The sequence below is a fragment of the Cetorhinus maximus genome, chromosome 21 (genome assembly GCF_964194155.1).
Source record: "Cetorhinus maximus chromosome 21, sCetMax3.hap1.1, whole genome shotgun sequence".
In the NCBI taxonomy this organism is placed as follows: Eukaryota; Metazoa; Chordata; class Chondrichthyes; order Lamniformes; family Cetorhinidae; genus Cetorhinus; species Cetorhinus maximus.
This window is the reverse complement of record NC_135899.1, coordinates 73,936,535-73,960,164: the sequence shown is the minus strand read 5'-3', so window position 1 is coordinate 73,960,164 and position 23,630 is coordinate 73,936,535. Positions and strand designations below refer to the sequence as shown.

Sequence of the window (23,630 nt, the reverse complement as noted above, 5' to 3'; positions counted from 1 at the left end):
CTCATGTTCTTTGCTTTTTCTTCTTTTTAGGAGAAATTGACTCTTACCAACTACTCATGACATAAGCAACATTCCTGAGTAAATGTTGTGCCAACAACATACCTGCAGAAGTTATAAACTGCATTAGTTGCCCGGGCTGCCCAAGTATTGTATTTTTTAATAAACCCATGAGCAAAAGGAGTTACACATTCCCAGATATGGAAGTGCATTTCTCTCCATTCAGCAATATTTACTGCACATCAACTTGTACCTACAACTAGGATTAAAAACTAGAACATAAACAGAGAATGCTGGAAAGGCACAGCAAGCTATCTGCAGAGAGAAGAGAGAAGTTTATGGGCTGCATCTTCCGGTCGGCGAGCATGGGGCGTGGCCCTCTTGCCGACGTGTAAAATGACGCGGGGTGACGTCAGGCGGGTGTCCCAATGTCACTGCATGTCATTTGCATCTTCAGGTCGGCGGGCGCGCAGCTGTGTCGGCTGCATGCCCGCCAACCTGTTAACAGCCTATTAAGGCCATTAAAAAAACCAATTGAAATCATTAATGGTCCAGCCCGTCCAACCTTGAGGTTGGCAGGCAGGCCGGGAGCCCCAGGCGAGCTTCTGAAAAAACGTGAAACCTCATCCACGAGCGGAATGAGGTTTCATGAGGGATTTAAAAATTTCAGAATATTTTAAAATAAAAGTTATGGGCGTGCCCCAACTCATATGACAGTGTCACACGAGGGGACATTTTTTTCTCATCTTCGTTTCATGTTTCAAGCCTGAGCCAACCTCCCTGAGGCAGCACTTTGCCTCAGGGAGATCTGTGCACTCTTTTGCACACATGCGTGTAAGAGCGCACTCCCAGCTCAGGGAATTCCCCACCCCCTGCCCACACGGGAAGCGCATAGCGCTTCCTGGCAGACGTCACGCTGGGCAGGCCTTAATTCGCCTGCCCAAGTAAAATGGTGGCACACCCCTGACCTGGAGCGCTGGAACCTGCCTGCCTGTGCCCGCTCCCACACATTCACCCCCGACGGGGGGAAATTGTTGCCCATGTCTTGGATGTAAATCCTTCTTCAGGATTGAAAAATAGCCAAATTACATAGAACCTACAGTGTAGGAACAGATCTTTCTGCCCAACTGGTCTATTCTTTGCACAATCCTCCTCCCATTCTGAATTGCCTCCTCACCCTTCATCCATATCCCTCTATTGCCTTCCCCCTCATGTATACAGTAACCACCCTTTAAATACATCAACACTGTATGTTGTATGTTCAGTAGGCCTCAGGAAGAGGCTCTGAGTCTTGTATGGTTGAACATTAAATATTTATTGATAACATATAACCATGTACATATATACAGGATATAGACCAAGCTATGAGGAAACTCCTTGCTTGCTTCTTCACAGCTGTATATCCAGTCCCCAGCTGACTCTACTCTCAGGTCATATGTCTCTTTACATCACACTGTGAGCAGTACTGTTTCCCAGTCCCACAATGACCCTTGCTATGCCAGATACCCTTATACTACACTCTATGCTTCAACCATGTGACGGAGAGTTCCAAATTATCACTACTTCCTGTGAAAAGAAATTCCTTCTAAATTATTTACTTGACCTGTCAGTCACTCAAATTTACCACTTGATGTGCCAGACTCATCCACAAGTAGGAACAGTTCCCCACATTCGCTCCTCCTAGTCCACTTTTCCAGAGAAGGAGGAGGTCAGGCATCAGAATATAATCAGATAAAGGAAAGAGGGCAAATGTCTGTGTATTAGGTATAAAACACAAACCCAGAGAGGAATCATGAATAGGGTGATGGAACAGATCATCTCTGCAAAAATATGAGATTGATAGAAATTATGAAGAAACTGGTGGTCAGGAATGAATTAAAAGCAATTTTGAAGATCAGGATATAGCAGATGTCTAAAGTTACTGAAGTCAATATTCAGACCAGAGGATTGCAGGGTGTTGGGAAAATAAGATATTGATTGGAAGCTTCAACTTCAGCAGGGACATAAAACAGACTTCAAAGGCAAACATAGACAGGCGGCACCTGTAAGATGCGTGCCTCAAATCTTAAATTCTCATCCACATGTTCAAATTCCTTCAAGTTCCTTAATCTTCTCCAATTTTAGTCTCTTGTGCATTCCACAAACCCCCCTCCCACCCTCATTGAAATTATATGCCGTACCTTCTGCTAGTCTAGGTTGAGTAGGTAGGCTAAAAATTGCCTTAGAAGATAATCACAAGATTATTATGAATGAGGAAGCCATTCAGCCCATGATGACTCATCCATCCATCATCCCATTGCAGCATCCTCCAGAAGCGATATATCAAAAAGATCTGCTCTCTACATAGAAAAGGAATATGTTCAAGCCCTGCACCTTTTTTTGAATTACCCAGGAGCTTGGGGAGGGCTATAGTTCGCTGTTGTGCTTTCTCCATGGCAATGCTTTGGCCAATCAAAATGCAGTTGCCAACCAATTAGCACCCTATTCTCCTCTAGTATAAATTGTTGTGATCATTTGAAATTTGCCATTCTTGTATTTGTCCTGATGAGTGCAAGATGAGAAGCTTTAGCAACATGTCTCTCTTTTCAGCAAGATTCCAGAAATATTTTATTCTCTATCTGGAGGTTTATTCCGCATCTTGAGCGTTGCATGTGAAGAACCATTTATTCATACCCATCCCAAAACACTCTCTCTGACATCAACTTGTGTTCCCTAATTCTACTTCCATGCTGAGAGTCAATTTTGAGTAGTATAAACTTGATTGGTAATCTAACTCTCCACAGGATTTATATTCCTATGATGGGTCTTTAGGAGTCAGCACTGGCAGCTGCTAATCCAGAACGAGCTATCAGCCTTAGAAGCCTAAAAGCCTTGGAGGAAACACACACCCATAGAGAAGAATGGAACCTTTCATTATTGGTAACAAGTTTCAGCTTTTCTTCACTTGGATATCAGGCCATAATTATAAAACTATTCATGGAACTGTCAAAATCAGCAAAGTATAAAGAGTGAGATTATGCATTGAGAAAGTTAGATAAATCACAAACCTTAATAAATGTATCGGAAATTGAAACCCAACAAAATAGACAACTATCAATTGTGTCCCTGTATAGGCTTCAGATGCAACAGGGAATCAGCTTTTAATATTCTCATTTTCACTTCAAATCTCTCCAGAGCATTGTACCACTCTACTTCAGTGACCTCTTCCAGTCCCGTGGCTCTAAACACACTCACTGGTTCTCCAACACCAATCGAGTTCTCATCTCCCTCTCTCCCTTTTCCTTCAGCCTCAAACTGCCGACTGCACCAAACATACCTGGCCACCTCCCTCCCTCAAAAACTCACTTAACTTTCCTTTTAGACTATGTTTTTGCCTCCTTCTTCCGTTTTCCTCCTGCACTGTCCTCAGAGACATTTCTTTCTACTTATTGAGCACTTTACTGGCACAGCCATGATGGGCTGAATGGCCTCCTCCTGTGCTGTAACAATTTATGATTTTATAGAATTGCAAATTGTAAAAACGCTACACAACTTGGCAGGTCTAAGTCTAAATAACATATCTCCAGTGCTTACAGTTACAGGGGTTTTACACTCTCCAGTTGCCTGCTCACACTCATCCAGGCCCATGGAAGAAATCTTTGTTTATTCCATAGTGACAGTGACAGCAAGAACATTCAATCTCTCCCTGGCTTCATTTCTAGTCAAAACAGATTTTCCAAACATTAAGATATATCACTGCTAATTGAAAAAGGGCATTTAGGCTCTTAAAATAATAGTAAACAAGTTTCGCTGAGTACTCACCAACTCACCAGTAGGTCCTTATCTACTTTATACAACCCTAAGGTCTGGCCTAAGCTGAATGCTTCACAAGAATGTTGAAAAGGATAATGCATGTCACGACAACCTTAATATTCTTTTTGCTCCGATAGACCTGATCACGACAGCTATATTTCCCATTAGGTGGGAGAATTCTGGAAGTGGATTATCATGTGCTAGTCCACAGAAACATGAACCCAAAGCCCCACCTGTCTACGATAAAAGCAAAATACTGCGGATGCTGGAAATCTGAAACAAAAACAAAAATAGCTGGAAAAACTCAGCAGGTCTGAGAGCATATATGGAGAAGAAGATAGAGTTAACGTTTCGAGTCCGTATGACTCTTCATCAGAACTAAAGAGAAATAGAAGTGTGGTGAAATATAAGCTGTTTAAGGGGGGGTGGGACAGGTGGAGCTGGAGAGAGGGCCAGTGATAGGTGGAGGCAAAGGAGAGATTGCCAAAGAGGTCATAAACAAAGGGTCAAAGGGTGGTTGACGGCGGTGATATTAGCTAAAGGATGTGCCAATGGTGACATTAAGCGTAGAAAGCAGGATGAGCAAGTGACAGATAGACCTAGTGGGGGTGGGGTGGGGGGGAGGGAACGATATAGGCTAAAAGGTAGAGATAAAACAATGGATGGAAATAAATTTTTAAAATAATAATAGAAATAGGTGGGAAAAGAAAACTATATAAAAAAATACATAATAATTATTAGAAAAATAATTCCACCCCTCCATCATTTTCACATGATCCATCACTGACCCTTCCCTTCCTTGACCTCTCTGTCTCAATTTCTGGTGATAGATTATCCACCAATATTCATTACAAGCCCGCCAACTCCCACAGCTACCTCGACTACAGCTCCTCACACCCCGCTTCCTGTAAGGACTCCATCCCATTCTTTCAGTTCCTCCGTCTCTGTCGCATCTGTTCTGATGATGCCACTTTCCAAAACAGTTCTTCTGACATGTCTTCCTTATTCCTTAATCAAGGTTTTCCACCCACGGTGGTTGACAGGGCCCTCAACCGTGTCCGGCCCATCTCCCGCACATCCGCCCTCTCCCTCCCAGAACCATGATAGGGTCCCCCTTGTCCTCACTTATCACCCCACCAGCCTATGCATTCAAAGGGTCATCCTCCGCTATTTCCACCAACTCCAGCATGATGCCACCACCAAACACATCTTCACTTCACCCCCCCCACTGTCAGCATTGCATAGGGACCGTTCCCTCCGGGACACTCTGGTCCACTTCTCCATCATCCCCTACACCTCCACCCTTTCCCACGGCACCTTCCCATGCAACAGGAGAAGGTGCAACACCAGCCCCTTTACTTCCCCCCTCCTCGCCGTCCAAAGGCCCAAACACTCCTTTCAGGTGAAGCAGCACTTCATTTGCACTTCCCTCAATTTAGTCTACTGCATTCGCTGCTCCCAATGCAGCCTCCTCTGCATTGGAGAGACCAAACGCAGACTGGGTGACCGCTTTGCGGAACACCTTCGGTCCGTCTGCAAGCATAACCCAGACCTTCCTGTCACTTGCCATTTCAACACATCACCCTGCTCTCATGCCCACATGTCCATCCTTGGCCTGCTGCAATGTTCCAGTGAAGCTCAACGCAAACTGGAGGAGCAGCACCTCATCTTCCGATTAGGTACTTACAGCCTTCCGGACTTAACATTGAGTTCAACGACTTCAGATCATGAACTCTCTCCTCCATCCTCACCCGCTTTTTGATCCCCTTTTTTCTAATAATTATTATATATTTTTCATTTATTGTTTTCTTTTCACAGAATCACACAGTGCAGAAGAGGCCATTCGGCCCATTGAGTCTGCACCGACACGTGAGAAACACCTGACCTACCTACCTAATCCCATTTACCAGCACTTGGACCATAGCCTTGAATGTTATGACGTGCCAAGTGCTCATCCAGGTACTTTTTAAAGAATGTGAGGCAACCTGCCCCCACCACCCTCCCAGGCAGCGCATTCCAGACTGTCACCACCCTCTGGGTAAAAAAGCTTTTCCTCACATCCCCCCTAAACCTCCTGCCCCTCACCTTGAACTTATGTCCCCTCGTGACTGACCCTTCAACTAAGGGGAACAGCTGCTCCCCATCCACCCTGTCCATGCACGTCATAATCTTGTACATCTCGATCAGGTTGCCCCTTAGTCATCTCTGCTTCAACGAAAACAATCCAAGTCTATCCAACCTCTCTTCATAACTTAAATGTTTCATCCCAGGCAACATCCTGGTGAATCTCCTCAGCACCCCCTCCAGTGCAATCACATCCTTGCCATAATGTGGTGACCAGAACTGTACACAGTACTCCAGCTGTGGCCTCACCAAGGTTCTATACAACTCCAACATGATCTCCCTACTTTTGTAATCTATGCCTCGATTTATAAAGGCAAATATCCCATATACCTTTTTCACCACCCCACTAACATGCCGCTCTGCCTTCAGAGATCTATGGACACACACGCCAAGGTCCCTTTGTTCCTCAGAACTTCCTAGTGTCATGCCGTTCATTGAATACTTCCTTGTCAAATTATTCCTTCCGAAGTGCATCACTTCACACTTTTCAGGGTTAAATTCCATCTGCCACTTATCTGCCCATTTGACCATCCCGTCTATATCTTCCTGTAGCCCAAGACACTCAACCTCACTGTTAACCACCCGGCCAATCTTTGTGTCATCAGCAAACTTACTAATCCAACCCCCCACATAGTCATCTATGTCATTTATATAAATGACGAATAATAGGGGACCCAGCACAGATCCCTGTGGTATGCCACTGGACACTGGCTTCCAGTCACTAAAGCATCCTTCTGTCATCACCCTCTGTCTCATACAACTAAGCCAATTTTGAATTCACCTTATCAAATTACCCTGTATCCCATGTGCATTTGCCTTCTTTATAGGTCTCCCATGTGGGACCTTGTCAAAGGCTTTGCTGAAATCCATATAAACTACATCAGCTGCACTATCCTCATCTACACACCTGGTCACTTCTTCAAAAAATTCAATCAAATTTGATAGGCATGACCTCCCTCTGACAAAGCCATGCTGACTATCCCTGATCAAACCTTGCCTCTCCAAGTGGAGATAGATTCTCTCCTTCAGAATTTTCTCCAATAGTTTCCCTACCACCGATGTGAGACTCACTGACCTATAGTTCCCTGACTTATCTCTACAACCCTTCTTAAAAAGCAGAACCACATTAGCTGTTCTCCAGTCCTCTGGCACCTCCCCCACGGCCAGAGAGGAATTAAAAATTTGGGTCAGAGCCCCTGCGATCTCCTCCCTTGCCTCCCTCAGCAGTCTGGGACACAAATCATCCAGACCTGGAGATTTTTCCACTTTTAAGCCTGCCAACACCTCCAATACCTTGTCACTCCCTATATCAATTTGCTCAAGAACCTCGCAGTCTCTCTCTCAGAATTCGATACCTTCAACCTCATTCTCTTGGGTGAAGACGAATGTGAAGTATTTGTTCAACACTCAAGCGATGTCCTCTGGCTCCACCCATAGATTGCCCCCTTGGTCCCTAATGGGCCCTACTCTTTCCCTGGTTATCCTCTTCCCATTGACATACTTATAGAATATCTTGGGATTTTCCTTACTTTTACCAGCCAGAGCTTTCTCATATCCCCTCTTTGCTCTCCTAATTGCTTTCTTAAGCTCCTCCCTGCACTTTCTGTACTCCACTAATGCCTCCACTGATTTGCTTCCCTTGTACCTGCTAAAAGCCTCTCTTTACCTTCTCATCGTATCCTGAATATCCCTGGTCATCCATGGTTCTCTGGGCTTGTTACTCCTTCCTATCACCCTAGAGGGAACATGTTAAGCCTGTACCCTCCTCATTTCACAGAATCACAGAATCACACAGTGCAGGAGAGGCCCTTCAGCCCATTGAGTCTGCACTGACACGTGAGAAACACCTGACCTACCTACCTAATCCCATTTACCAGCACTTGGCCCATAGCCTTGAATGTTATGATGCACCAAGTGCTCATCCAGGTACTTTTTAAAGGATGTGAGGCAACCCACCTCCACCACCCTCCCAGGCAGTGCATTCCAGACCGTCACCACCCTCTGGGTAAAAAGGTTTTCCCTCATACCCCCCATAAACCTCCTGCCCCTCACCTTGAACTTATGTCCCCTTGTGACTGACCTTTCAACTATGGGGAACAGCTGCTCCCTATCCACCCCGTCCATGCCCCTCATAAACTTGTACACCTCGATCAGAACGCCCCTCAGTCTTCTCTGCTCCAACAAAAACAACCCATTTCCTTTTTGAACGCCCCCCACTGCTCCTTTGTAGATTTCCCCACAAGTAGCTATTCCCAGTCTACCTTGGCCAGGTCCTGCCTTATTTTACTAAAATCCGCTCTCCCCCAATCCAAAACATTTTTTTTGCAACTTGTCTATTTCTTTGTCCATAACAAGCTTAAATTGTACCATGTTGTGGTTGCTATCACTAAAATGCTCCCCCACCATCACCTCAGTCACCTGTCCGGCTTCATTCCCCAGAATTAGGTCCAGCACTGCGCCATCCCTTATTGGACCCTTTCCCACCTATTTCTATTATTATTTTAAAAATTTAGTTCCATCCATTGTTTTATCTCCACCTTTTAGCCGATTTCGATCCCTTCCCCCACCTCGCCCCCACTAGGGCTATCTGTACCTTGCTCATCCTGCTTTCTACCCTTAATGTCACCATTAGCACATCCTTTAGCTAATATCACCACCGTTAACACCCCTTTGAACTTTTGTTTATGACATCTTTGGTAATCTCTCCTTTGCCTCCACATATCACTGGCCCTTTATCTAGCTCCACCTGTCCCACCCCCCCCGCCCCCTTAAACAGCTTATGTTTCACCACATTTCTATTTCTCTTTAGTTCTGATGAAGAGTTATACGGACTCGAAACATTAATTCTGTCTTCCTCTCCACAGATGCTGTCAGACCTGCTGAGTTTTTTCAGCTATTTTTGTTTCTGTTCCCCATCTGTCTACTCAGGTCATGTCAGAAGATCTAGTGGCACTTTTCAAAAGAACAGCAATGAATTCTTTCGAAATGGGGAAAAGCTAGAATCAATGGAGATCCAAAGTGACTTGGGGGTCCAGGCACATAGATCATTAAAATGTCATGATCAGGGACAGAAAATAATCAAAAATAGTAACGGAAGGCTGGCCTTTATATTCAGGGGCCTGGAATACAATGGGGCAGAAGCTATGCTTCAGCAATACAAAGTTGGATCACAGCTGTGAGCCGTCCTGTGCACCACACCTTTGGAAGGGTATATTGGCCACGCAGGGAATGCAGAGTAGTTTACCAGAATGATATTGGGACCCCAAAGGTTAAATTACAAGGAGAGATTATACAAACTAAAGTCGCATTCCCTGGAATTTTGGATTTGTCTCTTTTATTGCCTGTTACAGGAAATTACACGGCTGTGCTGGGTGATGGGTTGGGGCGGAGGTGCTCGGTTATAACTCGCTGCTCATTCACTGACTGAAGGAGAAATCTGAAACCTGTCTATCCTTAACGGAGGTTTATTGCGGGGGGGCAGGGTGGTGGTGGTGGGGGGAAGTGGGCATGTTTGCAGTCTTGAAGTGCTGGCTGGTCTTTACCTGGCCTTCAAATATTATCAGTTTGTATAACATGACAACAAATCTGGTTGTAATTTTGGCAAATCGTGAGGAGAATTTTGAAAGACTGCAGGAGGTTGTATTTTCACCATATAATCAATTAACAGAGCAAACTTAGCGTTGGCAACACTCTCAACTCACAGTCAGCAGGCTCATTCCAGGTCTCTAAATCTAGAATGACATCTCAGTGTAGTACTGAAGGAGTGCTACATTGTTGCAGGACTGCCATATTTTAATTAAGACATGAAATCAAGGCTTAACTTCTTGTTCAGTTGGATGTACAAGGTTTTATATTATATGGTAAAGAGCAAAGAGGTATCACAGTCTCTCAAACAGCAGCAAATACAACAGTTAATTGCACACAGCAATGTAACAAGCGTAACTGAACTTCAACAGTGATTAATTGTCTCCTAGTACTTTGGAGATATAAAGGCATGTTCTTTATTGATACCACGATCTGCACTCCTGCAAACTGCTATCGCTAGTTGAAAACATCTAAAAAACAGCTTGCATATATACTAGTGTCATCTGTTACTTGCTCATCCTGTTTTCTACTCTTAATGTCGCCATTAGCACTTCAGTATCAACACCCCTTCAACCTTTTGTTTATGACATCTTTTGTAATCATTCCTTTGCCTCCACCTATCACTGGCCTTCTATCCAGCTTCACCTGTCCCACCCTCCTTAAACAGTATATATTTCACCACATTTTTACTTCTCTTTAGTTCTGAAGAAGTCATAGGGACTCAAAACGTTAACTCTGTCTTTCTCGCCACAGATGCTGTCAGACCTGCTGAGTTTTTCCAGCAATTTTTGTTTCTGTTTCAGATTTCCAGCATCCGCAGTATTTTGCTTTTACCTTGCATTTATATAGTACTTGATTGAGTCCTCATGACATCCCAAAGTACTCTATAGCTATTGGCTTGCTTTTGATGTGAGGTCACTGTAGTCATATAGACAAATGCAACTGTTAAGATCCCACAGACAATAAATAAATTACCAGTTTGTGGTGACAGGAAGAATAATGGTCAAAACTTACCTACAGGTTGAACTATGTAATGTGACTCACAAATAGCCATCCATTACGCTTACATTTGTCCATAGACTTTCAGTGGAGTTTTGCACAGGAACTTATTTTAATTAGAGAGCAATTTCTGGGCTGCTCCTTCTACAGGGCAATCTGGGATCTGAGAGAACAGGGCAGGCAACTGGGTGTCTCCTCGACCAAGCTGATTGAAGAATTGTTACTGAGCAATGCAGAGGCCAACAGGAGGTTTGTATGAATTTGCCTGCTCACTATTACCTGCTGTAAAAATAGGACAAAAGGGATTTCATAGCAATGCATTAACTCATTCATTGACAATATCACATCAAGTAACTTGAACCTCCGAGTTTAAAAGTCTATTAGAAGGAGCAGGGCAGAGTTCCTTAATAGCAATGTAATTAAAACAAACCTAACACACTAACAATAAATCAAATGCAAATGGAAATAAGAAGTGTTAAGCAAATAAGACTGGTTGGAATAAATGCCAATAATATCATTCTGAATGACCTTAAGCATGTTGCAACAAGTCACCATATACAGACTTTTCAAAGATTGATTGGAATGGGGATAATGTTTGCGACTCCCTTGTATTTTGTTTACAAGAAGACTCAATATCCTAATCCAGATTAGAGGTAGAGTCTGCAATATCAGACTTGGCTCTGATGACATTATTGATCATCAGTCAAGTTATCAGCCTTGGCTCAGTGAGTAACACTTTTGCCTCAGAGTTAGAAAGTTGCAGGTCCAAGTCCCACACCAGAGGCTTGTGCAAAGACTTCAATGTAGTACTGTGGGAGTGTTGTCAGAAGTGCCAATGTTTTGGATGAGACATTAAACCAAGACTCCATCTGCCCCCACAGATCCCACTGCACTTTTTAAAGAGGAGCAGGAGAATCTGTTGCCTTGGACAATATTTATCCCCCAAACCAACACCCCAAAAGCCAGGCCATTTTGTCATTATCCCATTGCTGTTTGTGGGACCTTGCTGTGCACAAATGGGTGCTGTGTTTTTTACATTGCAAACAGTATATAGTGACTATAGTTCTAATAAGTATAACTTCAGTGGCTACAAAGCAGCTTGAAAAATCCTGAGACCATGAAAAGTGCAATATATCTTCATTCTTTCTATCTAAGGAGACTATTTAAAGAGGTTGTACTATGGGTTAAGTGTTGCTTGAAATGCAGGGCATATTTTGGAATCAAAAGCTCTTTATTAAACAAACACAAGCTAACTATTTACTTTTCTTACAAAGCACACCACATGGTATTACGTAAGCTTTTTCTGTTGTTATATTATGTCTCACATAAGACCATAAGCCCATAAGACATAGGAGCAGAAATTAGGCCATTCGGCCCATCGAGTCTGCTCCGCCATTCAATCATGGCTGATAAGTTTCTCAATGCCATTCTCCCGCCTTCTCCCTGTAACCTTTGTTGTGATAACATATAACATATGCCAAGGACCTCAATACATCCATCACCTATTCAATGTCTAAATCACAAATAGCATATGTCCACGTGGAACTCATTTAGTGCTCTCTCAGCCAGCAGAAGAGGAGACCATCATCTCAACTATCTGGATTGAATTTGATTCCAGGGAGAAGAATAGAAGCCATTGCTTAGTATCCAAGCCCTATAATTTTAATAGGGGGCTTTCCCTAATGCTAAGCATGCTGGGATAGCTTTGCCTCCATCCTGATTTGCCACAAGAAGAATGTAAAGATTGAATGGTGAAGTCCATCCATAGGTGGAAGATTGTGATCTGCAGAATGAAGCTCAGACTTCAGACAAGGCCTAAGGTTGAAATTTTGTGCCTTGATTCAATTAAACCTCCATTTATTACAACTGCAAGAAGACTCAAAGTGAGGGGAGCAGAAGAGAAGTTGACCCATCAAGTGCAAGAAGGATAATCTTCCATATATGTAACTATCATCCAATCAAATTTGCGCCAATGTTTTTTTCCTAATCTAAACCCACTCTCCTGCTTGTCCTCCATACCTTTTAATATTATTTTCTCAAGTAACTAACATCCCTTTAAAATAATTTATGAATTCCGTGTCAACAAAATTGTGAAAAAGAATTACCCGCTACAACCACCCTCAATGTGAAGAAATATTTTCTTAGTTGCCCATTAATTCTATTTTGGATCATTTTGTTATGATATGGCAGGTGGTATTTGCCAGGCTGACCAAATCCCAAAAGGAAACTTGGTCAGGCTATCACAACGATTTTGCAATTTGTATATATTACAAGAAGGTATGTGTACTGGAGTCAGAAGTAAAAATTTCACTACCACTTTTGGAGATTTTAACTATTAAATTAAAACATTTATTAACAAAAGAAAACTTAACTTTAGCCATTTGTGCCTCTCAGTCTGCTTTTCCATGGTTGTCATTTGCACTCATTTTTCCTCTAAAAGGCTTTGAGAGAAGGTATAGACCATCACTTGCTCCCAACATGTCAAGATATCTTAGTCCTGAGGTGGTAATTCTATTTCCATGGTAACCAATTTCAGAAGCAATGGGTTTAGGTTGAGAAATTATCTTCTGCAGTACAAATGTGCACACACTTAATGCATTTTACCCATTCCTTTATGGATTATTTTAAAGGAGCCTTTGATCTGTTTATGTAGGTTAAGGTCGGTATTAAAATAGCAGTGGAATTTTTACATATGTAACTGACCCCATGACATTATTTTGACAAGCAGGAAATTTAACCCATGTCCTGGCCAACATTTATCCCTTAATCAACATTACTAAAAAGATTATCACAATGCTGTTTGTGAGATCTTGCTGTGTGCAAATTGTCTGTCATGTTTACAAAATTGGCTGTGGATGTCTGGTGGTTGTGAAAGGCACTATATAAATCCAAGAACTTTTCCTTTTTACACCATTATTCCCGACGTCACCCCGCATCATCTCCATTTTCAGGTTGGCGGGGGCGCAGCCGAATCAGCTGTGCGCCCGCTGACCTGTCAACGGCCTATTGAGGCCATTTAAAATGTCATTAACATAATTAATGGACCTGCCCATCCAACCTTAAGGTTGGCAGGCAGACCAGGAGCCTTGGTGGGCTTCAGAAAAAGCATTAAACCTCATCCACGGGCGGGATGAGGTTTCATGAGGGTTTTTAAAAATTTAATAAATGTTTGAGTTAAAGTGATGGACACGTCCCAACTCACTCATGTGAGGGGACATGTCAGGGAATTTTTTTCAACATGTACCTTCAAAGTTTTAATTCTGAGCCGATCTCCCTGAGGCTGCACTTAGCCTCAGGGAGGTCAGTGCGCTCTTAAGTGCACACGTGTGAAAGAGTGCACTCCCAACTGAGGGAATCCCCCTGTCCGCACGGATTGTACAGCGCTTCCTGGCAGACGTCACGCTAAGTAGGCCTTAATTGACCTGCCCACTTAAAATGGCGGTGCGCCCCCAATCAGGGATGCCAATCGGAGGCGCGCCTACCCACGCCCGCACTACCCCCGCCCCCCAAACAGGAGTTTGGTGGGGGGGGGGGGGTAGAGAGAATTCTTCCCTATATTCAGAAGAGTACTTTGTTAGCTGTAAAGTGTTTTGGGATGCCCCAAGGTTCTGAAGGGGCGCTTTATAAATGCAAGGTTTTTCCTTGTAATTTCTTTTCCCGTCTCACTGTTCCCAATTTTCTCCCAACCTCCCCAAGGTGCGAATTCTGCTCAACGTGATTCTGCAGGTGCTCAGTGCTTTCCATTACCTCAAGCATGTGACCATTTCTCACGTGAACCAGAGTGATAGCAGATGGTGTAACTGTCAAAGGCATCACAGCTGAACTTAGTCCTGTTCTTGTCTGCTATCTCTATACCTTTCCAGCAGGAACCACTGAATGTAAACATGACTCAGGTCCAGCACCAACTTTCTGAGGCTCTCACGCACCAAAAAGCAACAACAGGAAGTACCAATTTCTCAGAAGAATGTCAACAAATATTGGTCCATGATAACAAATATATTTATTTCTATCCATAGATGTTTTATATCATAAAATCAGTAGTTCCAAAGTACACTGAATTACAATAATTTACAGAGTATCATAAATTAATTAAATATTGATTAGAATTATTTAATCATTGAAATGTTGATCAGCTTATCACTGCATATAACAGATCGTTAGTAATAAATTAACAGTTGTCTTAGCATTGTACAGTGATGGTTTGAATGATCACCTCACATAGATAGAGGCCAATTACCCACTTTGCATGGTGTGCATGCTGCAAGATAACACAGGGCACTGAATGGTGACACTGTTCCTGCAAGTCCCTTCAGCCCTTGCTCCCTGCAATAAATTCTGGGAGAATAACCCTTTTAGTGACCCATTCTGTACACACTGAAAAGATTTTATTCATTCTTTTGGTGCTGGACAGGGTTATTGCTCACCCTCCAAGTACACAGTTCGGTGCAGTTCCCCCTTCGTGAAGGCCACCAGAATGAGTGAAAGGAGATTATAACGGACAACAGAATTAGTGGAGAAAAGAAAATGACCAGCATTGTGATATCCTGATTACCAAGACTGGTTCAGCAGAAGACCTTTCAGCTCAATACATCTCACCAAACCTGCCATCACCTCATTACAGCATCTAGCTGTTCAATAAATGAGCCCAATGTCTTGCTTCCAAAGTACAGTCACTGCCTTTGAATATTTACCTTCCAAGTTCACCAATAGTGATAGTTTAATTTTGTGGAATTGGCAGAATGTCTTAAAGTCATCGCTTTAGATCAATCTCATTTCAGATAGCAGCCTGCATTTGGGAGTGCAAAACAGTCTGGTTTCTAAATCTCTTTTATATGGTCACAAGATCACCTTGGGGAAAAATAAAGGTAGGTACTGCATGACTTAAAAACCAGGCCATAATAACATCGTACACTAGGTTCAATCACCAAAAAAGTTTGGAGAGGAACTTCTCAAATTTCTTTCCTTCCAAAATGCTCTGGGTTTACTATTTGGTTTTTTTTGTCACCCCCCAGGACATTGTATGATTTTCAGGTGGGGAGGGGAGTGTCTATATTGTCATGTAAGGCATCACAATCACCATCATATGGGTCAGGCTGTGTGCGCCCTGAGGATCTTCTTGTCCATCATTGTTTGCATGTAACATTTTCTAAGTGTGACAATTAAACATGGCAAACATGTGCGATCTAAAAGGTATTAAGTTTATACCCGTATGCAGGTCAATCCTAATGAAATGGCTGGACTGTATTGCTCAATATTACCTATGCTTCCTCCCCTTAGATTTAACATGGAAATCGGCTATGCAGAAACAGATTGAAAATAGGAGAATGTTAAAGTCTGTTGACGTAGAATGAAAAGCTTTAGTATATGGTCTCTGGATCTATCTAACAATATGTGTGATAGGGTTAATTCTAACCACATCTCGGCTCCCTGAAAGCCAGAGTGCTGATAGTTCAGGCGACATGTAATAACATGAATAGCCACCTGGAAGCGATCACTGGTGAGATCAGCGAATGAACACACTGCATTCAAAGGGCATTTCATTTGTGTTATTTTAGGGGAGAGGTTAATGTGTTAAAATAATGGATAGAGGAATGTCAGACAAACAAAATAAGCATTTGTTTGCTCTCACCAGTGATTATTATTAAGCTTGTGTGTCCAAAGCAAAAGGATTAAATATATGATTTGACACTTGCTAATAGACTGAATCACAGAGCTTGGCAGTCCTATTTTAATAATTCCATGTATTGGTCCCTCAAGTGATTTTCTCTCTTCATCTTCTCCTGCACATTTTGTCTTATGCTGACGTACACCTCCATGGATCTCAGTTACCCTCTGGTACTGATCCCTAGTGCCTGTGTGTGAACACGCATGACAAGCACTGGTAGGCTGATTGCAGATGGGCATCACAGCCATGCCTAATGCTGTCACTATGCCCAACACTCTCGCCATGCAACATCCACATGGGTGCACCTTCCAGGAGTGGAGCCAACAAACAGTGAACAGCAGCAGGAACCTGTCTCTACTACTGCTCCAGCTGGCGCCAGCACAAATCAGGGTGGATGTGGCTCAGTTTCACAAGCAGTGGCAAGTTTTTCCACTAATGCACAGCTTCACTTCAACGCCATCAGCTAGTGAGTCAATACTCATAAAAACAGCTACTGACTTTACCTAGGAAAGTGCAGACTGCAAAACAACAAGCAAAAAAGTACTTTTCCTGCTTCATAGACAACACCAGTAAGAAAGAGCCAAGTGATTCATTAACTGGTTATGGATCAGCACAACAGTGCTTTATACCAGGAATTGAGGTAAGTGCAGGGCTATTTTATATCACAATCTCAGCTTCAGCATTTGCATGCATTCAGTTCTGGTACTTGATGGAGATCCCATGCCCAGGTGACTGATATCATTTTGTGTCCAGTTCACTGAAGTTACTTGAAGATGACCAGTCATCACATTGTGGAGGTAGATGTATTTTAAAGCCAGTATTTTCTCCCCTCTTACCAACCTTATAGATATAGCAAACTGTTATAAGTATCCTGTCCAATCCCAAACCATTTTTTTTTTTAATATACAAGGCTTCTGACAAATCCTGAACAGCATTCAGGCTCAGCTTTCTTCCTTGATCTCCATGTCTCTCTCTCCATTGTTGCTTCTGATACAGTCCAACAACAGGGACACAAGCACTCAATGCCAGCTGATTAATACTTGTGGTGTGCATCCAATCCCTCCATCCATCTTCTCGTTCACTTCTGGCACCTCACGTGCCATCAATGGAAGAAGAAACACAAGCCAAAGGTGGCACCTTCTCTCTCAGGAAAAGAGTAAACTTAACCTGGACAGCTCATCTCCTTCCCTCTCGATATAGCTCATCCCGTGTCAAAGTAACTCGATTTTGTTTCTTTAAGAAGTACTCCCTCTGAATAGTCTGGATGTTTGATGATACAATTTGTCTGTAAAAGATTAAAATATATATATTTTTTATTCTAATGTAAAACCAGTGTTCTTAGCCTTATTCATTTTTGTTCCCTGCCCTCACTGCCCAAACAGATGCTCTTTATCTGGGACTTTCCCTCTAAACGAGACTGCCAGGCCAAAGTGGTTATCCATTAGTACAATCACCAATAACGCTAAAGGATTTTCACCAAATGGAGAAAAATGAGGCTAGGTGAACTGGGATTGTTCTCCTTAGAACAGAGAAAGTTAAAGGAAAATTTAAAATAGGTATTCAAAACTATGAAAAAGTTTTGATAGAATAAATAAGGGGAAACCATTTCCACTGGTAGAAGTATAGGTAACTAGGGGATACAGATTTAAGATATTTGAAAAAAGAACCAGAGGTAAGAGGAGGAGATTTTTATTTAGTTTTACACACCAAGTTCTGATGATCTGGAATGCACTGCCTGAAAGTATGGTGGGAGCAGGTCCAATAGTAACTTTCAATTGGGAATTGGACATACGCTTGAAAAGAAAAAAGTGCAGGGCTATGGGAACGAGTAGGGACATGGGATTATATTGGATTGCTCTTTCAAAGATCCAACACTGAGCCTTGTTAATGGACTCGTATTTCCAGAGAATGAGAGTTCAAATCTCATCTTTGCAGTTTAACTTTGAATTCAGTTTCATAAAAGAATCTTGAAATGAACAAGGTTTATTAAAGTGACCATAGAACTGTAAGATTGTTGTAAAAATTCAACTTGCTCATTAATGCCCTTTATGGAAGAAACCTGCTGTCCTTGCCTGGTTTGGCTTATATTTGACCCCAATCTTAACGGTCCTCTGAAGTGGCCTAGTGCTCAGTTATATCAAAATGTTACAAAGAATTCAATAGTTCAACAAGTAACCCACCAGTATCTTATCAAGGGCACTCAGGTTTGGGCAATAATCACCAGCACCACCCACATCCCAAGACCGATTAACGTGAGGGAACTGAACTTCCGCATATCCTTTCATTGAACAAAATTTACCTTAAAATCCGAAACAGATATCCATTTCGGGTTCTGTGGTGCTGCTGCTTTATGCTGGAATTAATGGTTTGGTGCTGGGGTGGCTTTTGGTTTTGTGCGCTTGTGCTTCCAGTTTGCTGCTGGACACTACTGCCTCTCCTGAAAGATGAAGTAAAAAAAATACATTTCAATGATTATTCCATTTCCTTAATGATAAAACATGACAAAACCAATTTGTGACTTAAGACCATCTGTTTCCCACTTCATTCAGTATTGCTAACGCTGACCTACAAACTGGCCCTGTAGAGATTTTAAGGCTCCTTAACATAGAACCATGCAGTACAGGTTATTTAATCTATTGCACCTGTGCCAGCTCCCTAAAAAAGTTGTCAATTAATCCCACTCCTCTGCTCTTTTCCAATAACCAAGCATTCCCCCCATCCTTTTAAGTGAAGATCCAAATCCTTTGGAAAATTACTATGGAATCTGTTTCCTTTTTGTTTTTCAGGGAGTGCATTCCAGATCCTAACAACTAGTTGCTTAAAAGAAATTTCTCCCGCTCTCTCTCTTTTGCCAATTATTTTAAATCTGAATTCTCCAGTCACCGACTCTCCTGCCATTGGGAATAAAATGTTTCTCCTTATCATCGCTTTCAAAATCTCTTATAATTTTCAATATCGCTATTAAATTTCACCTTGCCTTGCATGTAACACACTTATCATTAAGCCATGCATTTCTGTTCAGCTTCTTTTTAAAAAAGGATGTTCCTTTGTCTTCATTTCCATCTGAAAATATTCAAACCTGTATGACAGGTTTACCATGTAACAAATGCACTGTCACAAATATTAAATGAAAACAAAAATGCTGTTCACCTCCTGACAATTTCAAGTGTGATTCCTGCACCAACATCTTCTACAGTCTAGACCTGAAACATGAACCTATAGTATTTTTGCTTTCAGATACTGAACAGTCTGGCCCGCATGCCCCAACATTCTATTTTTTAACTTCTGAATTCCAGCTTCCACAACTACTTCTTTGTTTTGATTTTTTTTTTAAAAAGGGGTTTTCCTAGTATACTCAAAACATAAAGAACCCATATTTGCATATTGTGCCTTCCATGACCTTAGGACACCGCCCCCTAAAACGTTTCCGATCTATTCTGATGCGAGGTAACTGGTGTATTGCAGGAAAAACGGCAGCCAATTTGCGCACAAGGTCTCACACACAGTAGAGATAAATGTCTAGATAGTCTGTTTTAGTGATATTGGTCGAGAGATAATTAATCGGCCAGAACCGTGGGGAAAATTCCCCTGCTCTTTTTTGAAATAGTGCCACGGGATCTTTCACATCTACCCGAGAAGGCAGACAGAACCTCAGCTCTACGTCTCATCCAAAAGATGACACTTCTGACCGTGCATCACTCCCTTAGAACTCCAGTGGAGGGCCAGCCTGGATTTGGTTGGTGCTCAAATCACTGGGACGGGATATATCCATGATATTCCGACTTAGAGGTGGGGGTGCTACCCACTGAGGCATGGCTGAAACTCTGCTGGCTTGTCATTTTCCCACACAATGTTCATGAAAGGTGACTGATGGCATTATAAAAAGACTAAAGACCTGAATAGATCTCCTATTCGCAGCCTTTTAAAGCCAAGAAACACTGAAGGTAAACAGGGTAAAAATGGCCAGCTTCAGGACTGGGCTTCTTTTCCAATTTCCCTGGTCTGCCATTGACATTGTCACCTTCACACCCGTGTGAAGCATCTGCACCCAAAGAAGATTGTAGGCTTGTCATACGCAAGTCTACATTGTGCCACTTTATAATACATTGTGTTACTGCACCAAGCTGGCTAATCATTCTGTTACATGTTTGCAAGTTGTATACAAAATGGTTAAAATCTCCTAGGGTGTAATAATTAATCTAAATAACTTACAATGTGTCCAACTGGCAAAAATGTGAACATATTCTGTCCTTGGAATTTGCACATTCGCACCTTGGAGTTGATCTTTTGCGGCGTGTTGCTGGACTTCCTAAACCATAAGGTGTGGTTTTCCTATTACGAAAACAGACAGCTGTGATTACCAAGGGGAATCTTTATGATACCATAGCGCACAGAGATTCACTATCAAAAGGAAATTCAAAAACCTGTAGGCTTGTTTTATGGTGTTTATAGATTTTGTTCAATGGCAACATAATTTAACCCCATTGGGAAAACATGTGAAAACCTTGTGTACAATAACCAACTTGGAGCAGTCAGCACATTGTCCCTTTCCAATTAATGGTGCTGCTGTGAGTTTGTAGAGTAGAATGACTTATTAGCATCAATTTAGATGCTGAAACTTAAAGAGATAAAAAGGAAAAAGCACAAATGTTCGATATTAAAAAGAACAACACAGGAAGTGGTAGAAATGTAGAGCTGGGTCCATCTATTAAGCAGGCAATGCTGGAATTACAACAACAACTTTCATTTATACAGCACCTTTTAAGATATTAAAACATCCCAAGGCACTTCACAGGAGTGTAAATCAGGCAATTGCTACTGAACCAAAGGAGATATTAGGTTGGGTGACTGAAAGCTCAGTAAAATAGGTAAGTTTTAAAGGAGGAGAGAGAGTAGAGAGGCAGAGGATTTAGGGAGGGAATTCAAGAGCATGGACGCCAATGGTGCAATGTGGAGTCCAGAATTACAGGAACACAGAGATCCTGCAGGGTTGCAAAACTATGGGGAAATTACAGAGATTGGGAGGGGTGAGGACCTGACAACCTCCAGTTTTTAGACATACATTAAAAGCAGGTTTACATGTTCACTGTCTTGAATGGCAGCAAGTGCCCTTTAAATGCTCCCCTTCAACCCTTTTCATGCTTTTTGCCAGAAGCTCTGGTTTGATCTTGGGTGGGTCCAGTTTAAAGTTACTGCACACCCAGCTTGCCCAAACACACAAGTATGACAAAGTTGCACAAAATATGAAGATTAACTGGCACTTCAAGATAACACCTTATCTCACATCACAACACACAATAAATGACTCTGATTAATTTCTTGTAAAGTGAAATGGAAATACACGTGGCACAGGGCTAGCCAATCAATGCAGATTGGTGCTGCACTCTCACAGAAAATGCTGGGACACTCAGCAGGTCAGGCAATATCTGTGCAGTGAGAAACAGAATGACTATTTCAGCTTGGTGACTTTTCACCAGAACTGAAAGAGGTTAGTGACGTAACTATTTCTAGTTGGGGCTCCCAAACTGTGGGTCGCAACTCCTAATAGGGTCACAAGCTGCCCCTTCCTTTGAGATAGTGATGGCTCTGGTGGGACAGCCATGGACCCATTGGATCGGTTCTGCCAAACAGCCTGGGAGTGCAGGGCAACAGTTAGTGCAAAAAGCCCTGGAATGTCAGAAATCCTTTTCAGAGAGGAGAGTAGAGCTCCATGTTGACATTCCTAGAATAGGATTGGCAGCGAATGAAACAGTGAATTTGCTGTCGATTTGGTGTTTGACTTATTGCCACCTTTTTTTCCCCAGGACTGCCTACCTTTAAGTTCTGCTCTTCTCTCTCAATCGAGGATTTCTGTTCATCTTTTACCTTGGCTAACTTTTCCCAGTTCTGGCGGCAGGTCAAGGACTTAAACTCACCCACCCGATTGTTTTTTTTCCAGCATTTGCTGTTTTCTATTTCAGATCCCCAGCACCAACAGCATTGTTTCTGCTTCACTCACCCTGGTGTATTGACCCAGATGATGTCCTTGTGACAGAAGTAGATGCACTCCTTGTCTCTCAAGTTGTTACAAGAACAGCGCTTCTCTCTCCTCAGATGCTGAATGTTGGCCTCACTGGACCCCGACAAGCGGAAGCCACAACCTATAGCAATGAAGGAGACATGTTAAAAAATTTTCTGCAGAATGCAAACAGGGCATCTCGGGACACACTGTCTCTTTCAGAGATCCGCCCGCGGCTGCATTGTGTGCGTGGGCAAATGTTGCATAAAGCACAGCTACATTCATATAATTGTCACGTTTGCTCTCGCACTTTCCTCATTTATTCTGCATCTCGCCAATTTGACGCTCTGATCTCAGCACTTAACGGATTCGGGGAGTTATGCAACCAGTGTTAATATTAACAAATAACTTTCAACGCATTTTAAATTCAACTAGACTGGATTTGGGGAGGGAGGGGCGGGGAAAGCATATGCTTTTTAGGAAGCAATTGCTTAGAAAATCCCACTAGTTCGTGGGACCCGAATATTCTCATGCAGCTCTTTAGGAATCTCAAATTTGCAACAACAAAATCTAGTATATAGCTAACATTCCTACTTGCATTATTGTGGTTTTAGGTCAATGAATAAAGCTCCCCGAACGGAGAGCTCATTTCTGAAAGGGTCCAAAGTGGTAGATGCTGAGTTGTTATTAATTAGCGCCTGTCCGCATTCAAAGCGGAAGCCCGGAGCTGATAATTTATGATGGTAAACCAATGCAAAACCTGCAATTAAACCCCCATCAGAAAAAATAAACAGCATGACAATAACATCGTATATAAAACTTAAACACGCAACCCAGTCAGATACCATATACCGCAGCAAGCACACGAGTGCCAAGTGTCAGAGCAATGCAGCACATTTAACCTTTATATCCAAACCCTTATACAAACACCTACCGTTTTCCAATAAAATAAGAGCAGTCGCTACAGCAAATAATCCTCTCAAATTGCAACCCATCTTTGCTGAGTATAAAACCTGGTCGGGACACTAAGTCCTACAGTACAAGGTATTTGTTATTTGTATAAAGACCTAAGCGCTCTCAGATCCTGTACTCTGGTGTCTGAGCTTCTTGCGAATTGCCCTTGTTTATATATCTGACGCAAAGTCAAGACACCACCCACCCGCATGTGAGAATTCAGGGCTGGTGAAAGGAAACCGCGCACTGTTAAAATACTCCCTCGTACCAGCCACATACCAGAGCTTGTCAATCATACACGAAACCAGTGTTATTTTTCGATTTACGCGGGTGAGTTAGTCCCAACATAAAAATGCCATTTTAGGTTAAGAGTGAGATAAAGAGGAAGCAAAATTGACTCACTCTCTGCATTCCAGAGTCGCCCCATCTCAGACCCACGTTCCTTTAACCCACTTCATATAGCGGATAAGCGTTTGTTTCAAGGAACGACTTTGGAAATCACATATTGACTCGGTG

General features: G+C 42.4%; 1 protein-coding gene across 1 annotated transcript; it reads right to left on the bottom strand.

Annotated features, from left to right (window-relative positions):
* Positions 1-14,480: 14,480 nt before the first annotated feature.
* Positions 14,481-23,241, bottom strand: edn2 (endothelin 2). Its single transcript, XM_078567150.1, has 5 exons — positions 23,095-23,241; positions 22,161-22,302; positions 20,375-20,494; positions 18,462-18,599; positions 14,481-17,447 (listed from the first exon to the last, which is right to left on the bottom strand). The coding sequence occupies exons 1-5, from the start codon at positions 23,153-23,155 to the stop codon at positions 17,339-17,341; spliced, it is 570 nt and encodes a 189-aa protein (XP_078423276.1). The 5' UTR covers positions 23,156-23,241; the 3' UTR covers positions 14,481-17,338.
* Between the last annotated feature and the right edge of the window lie 389 nt (positions 23,242-23,630).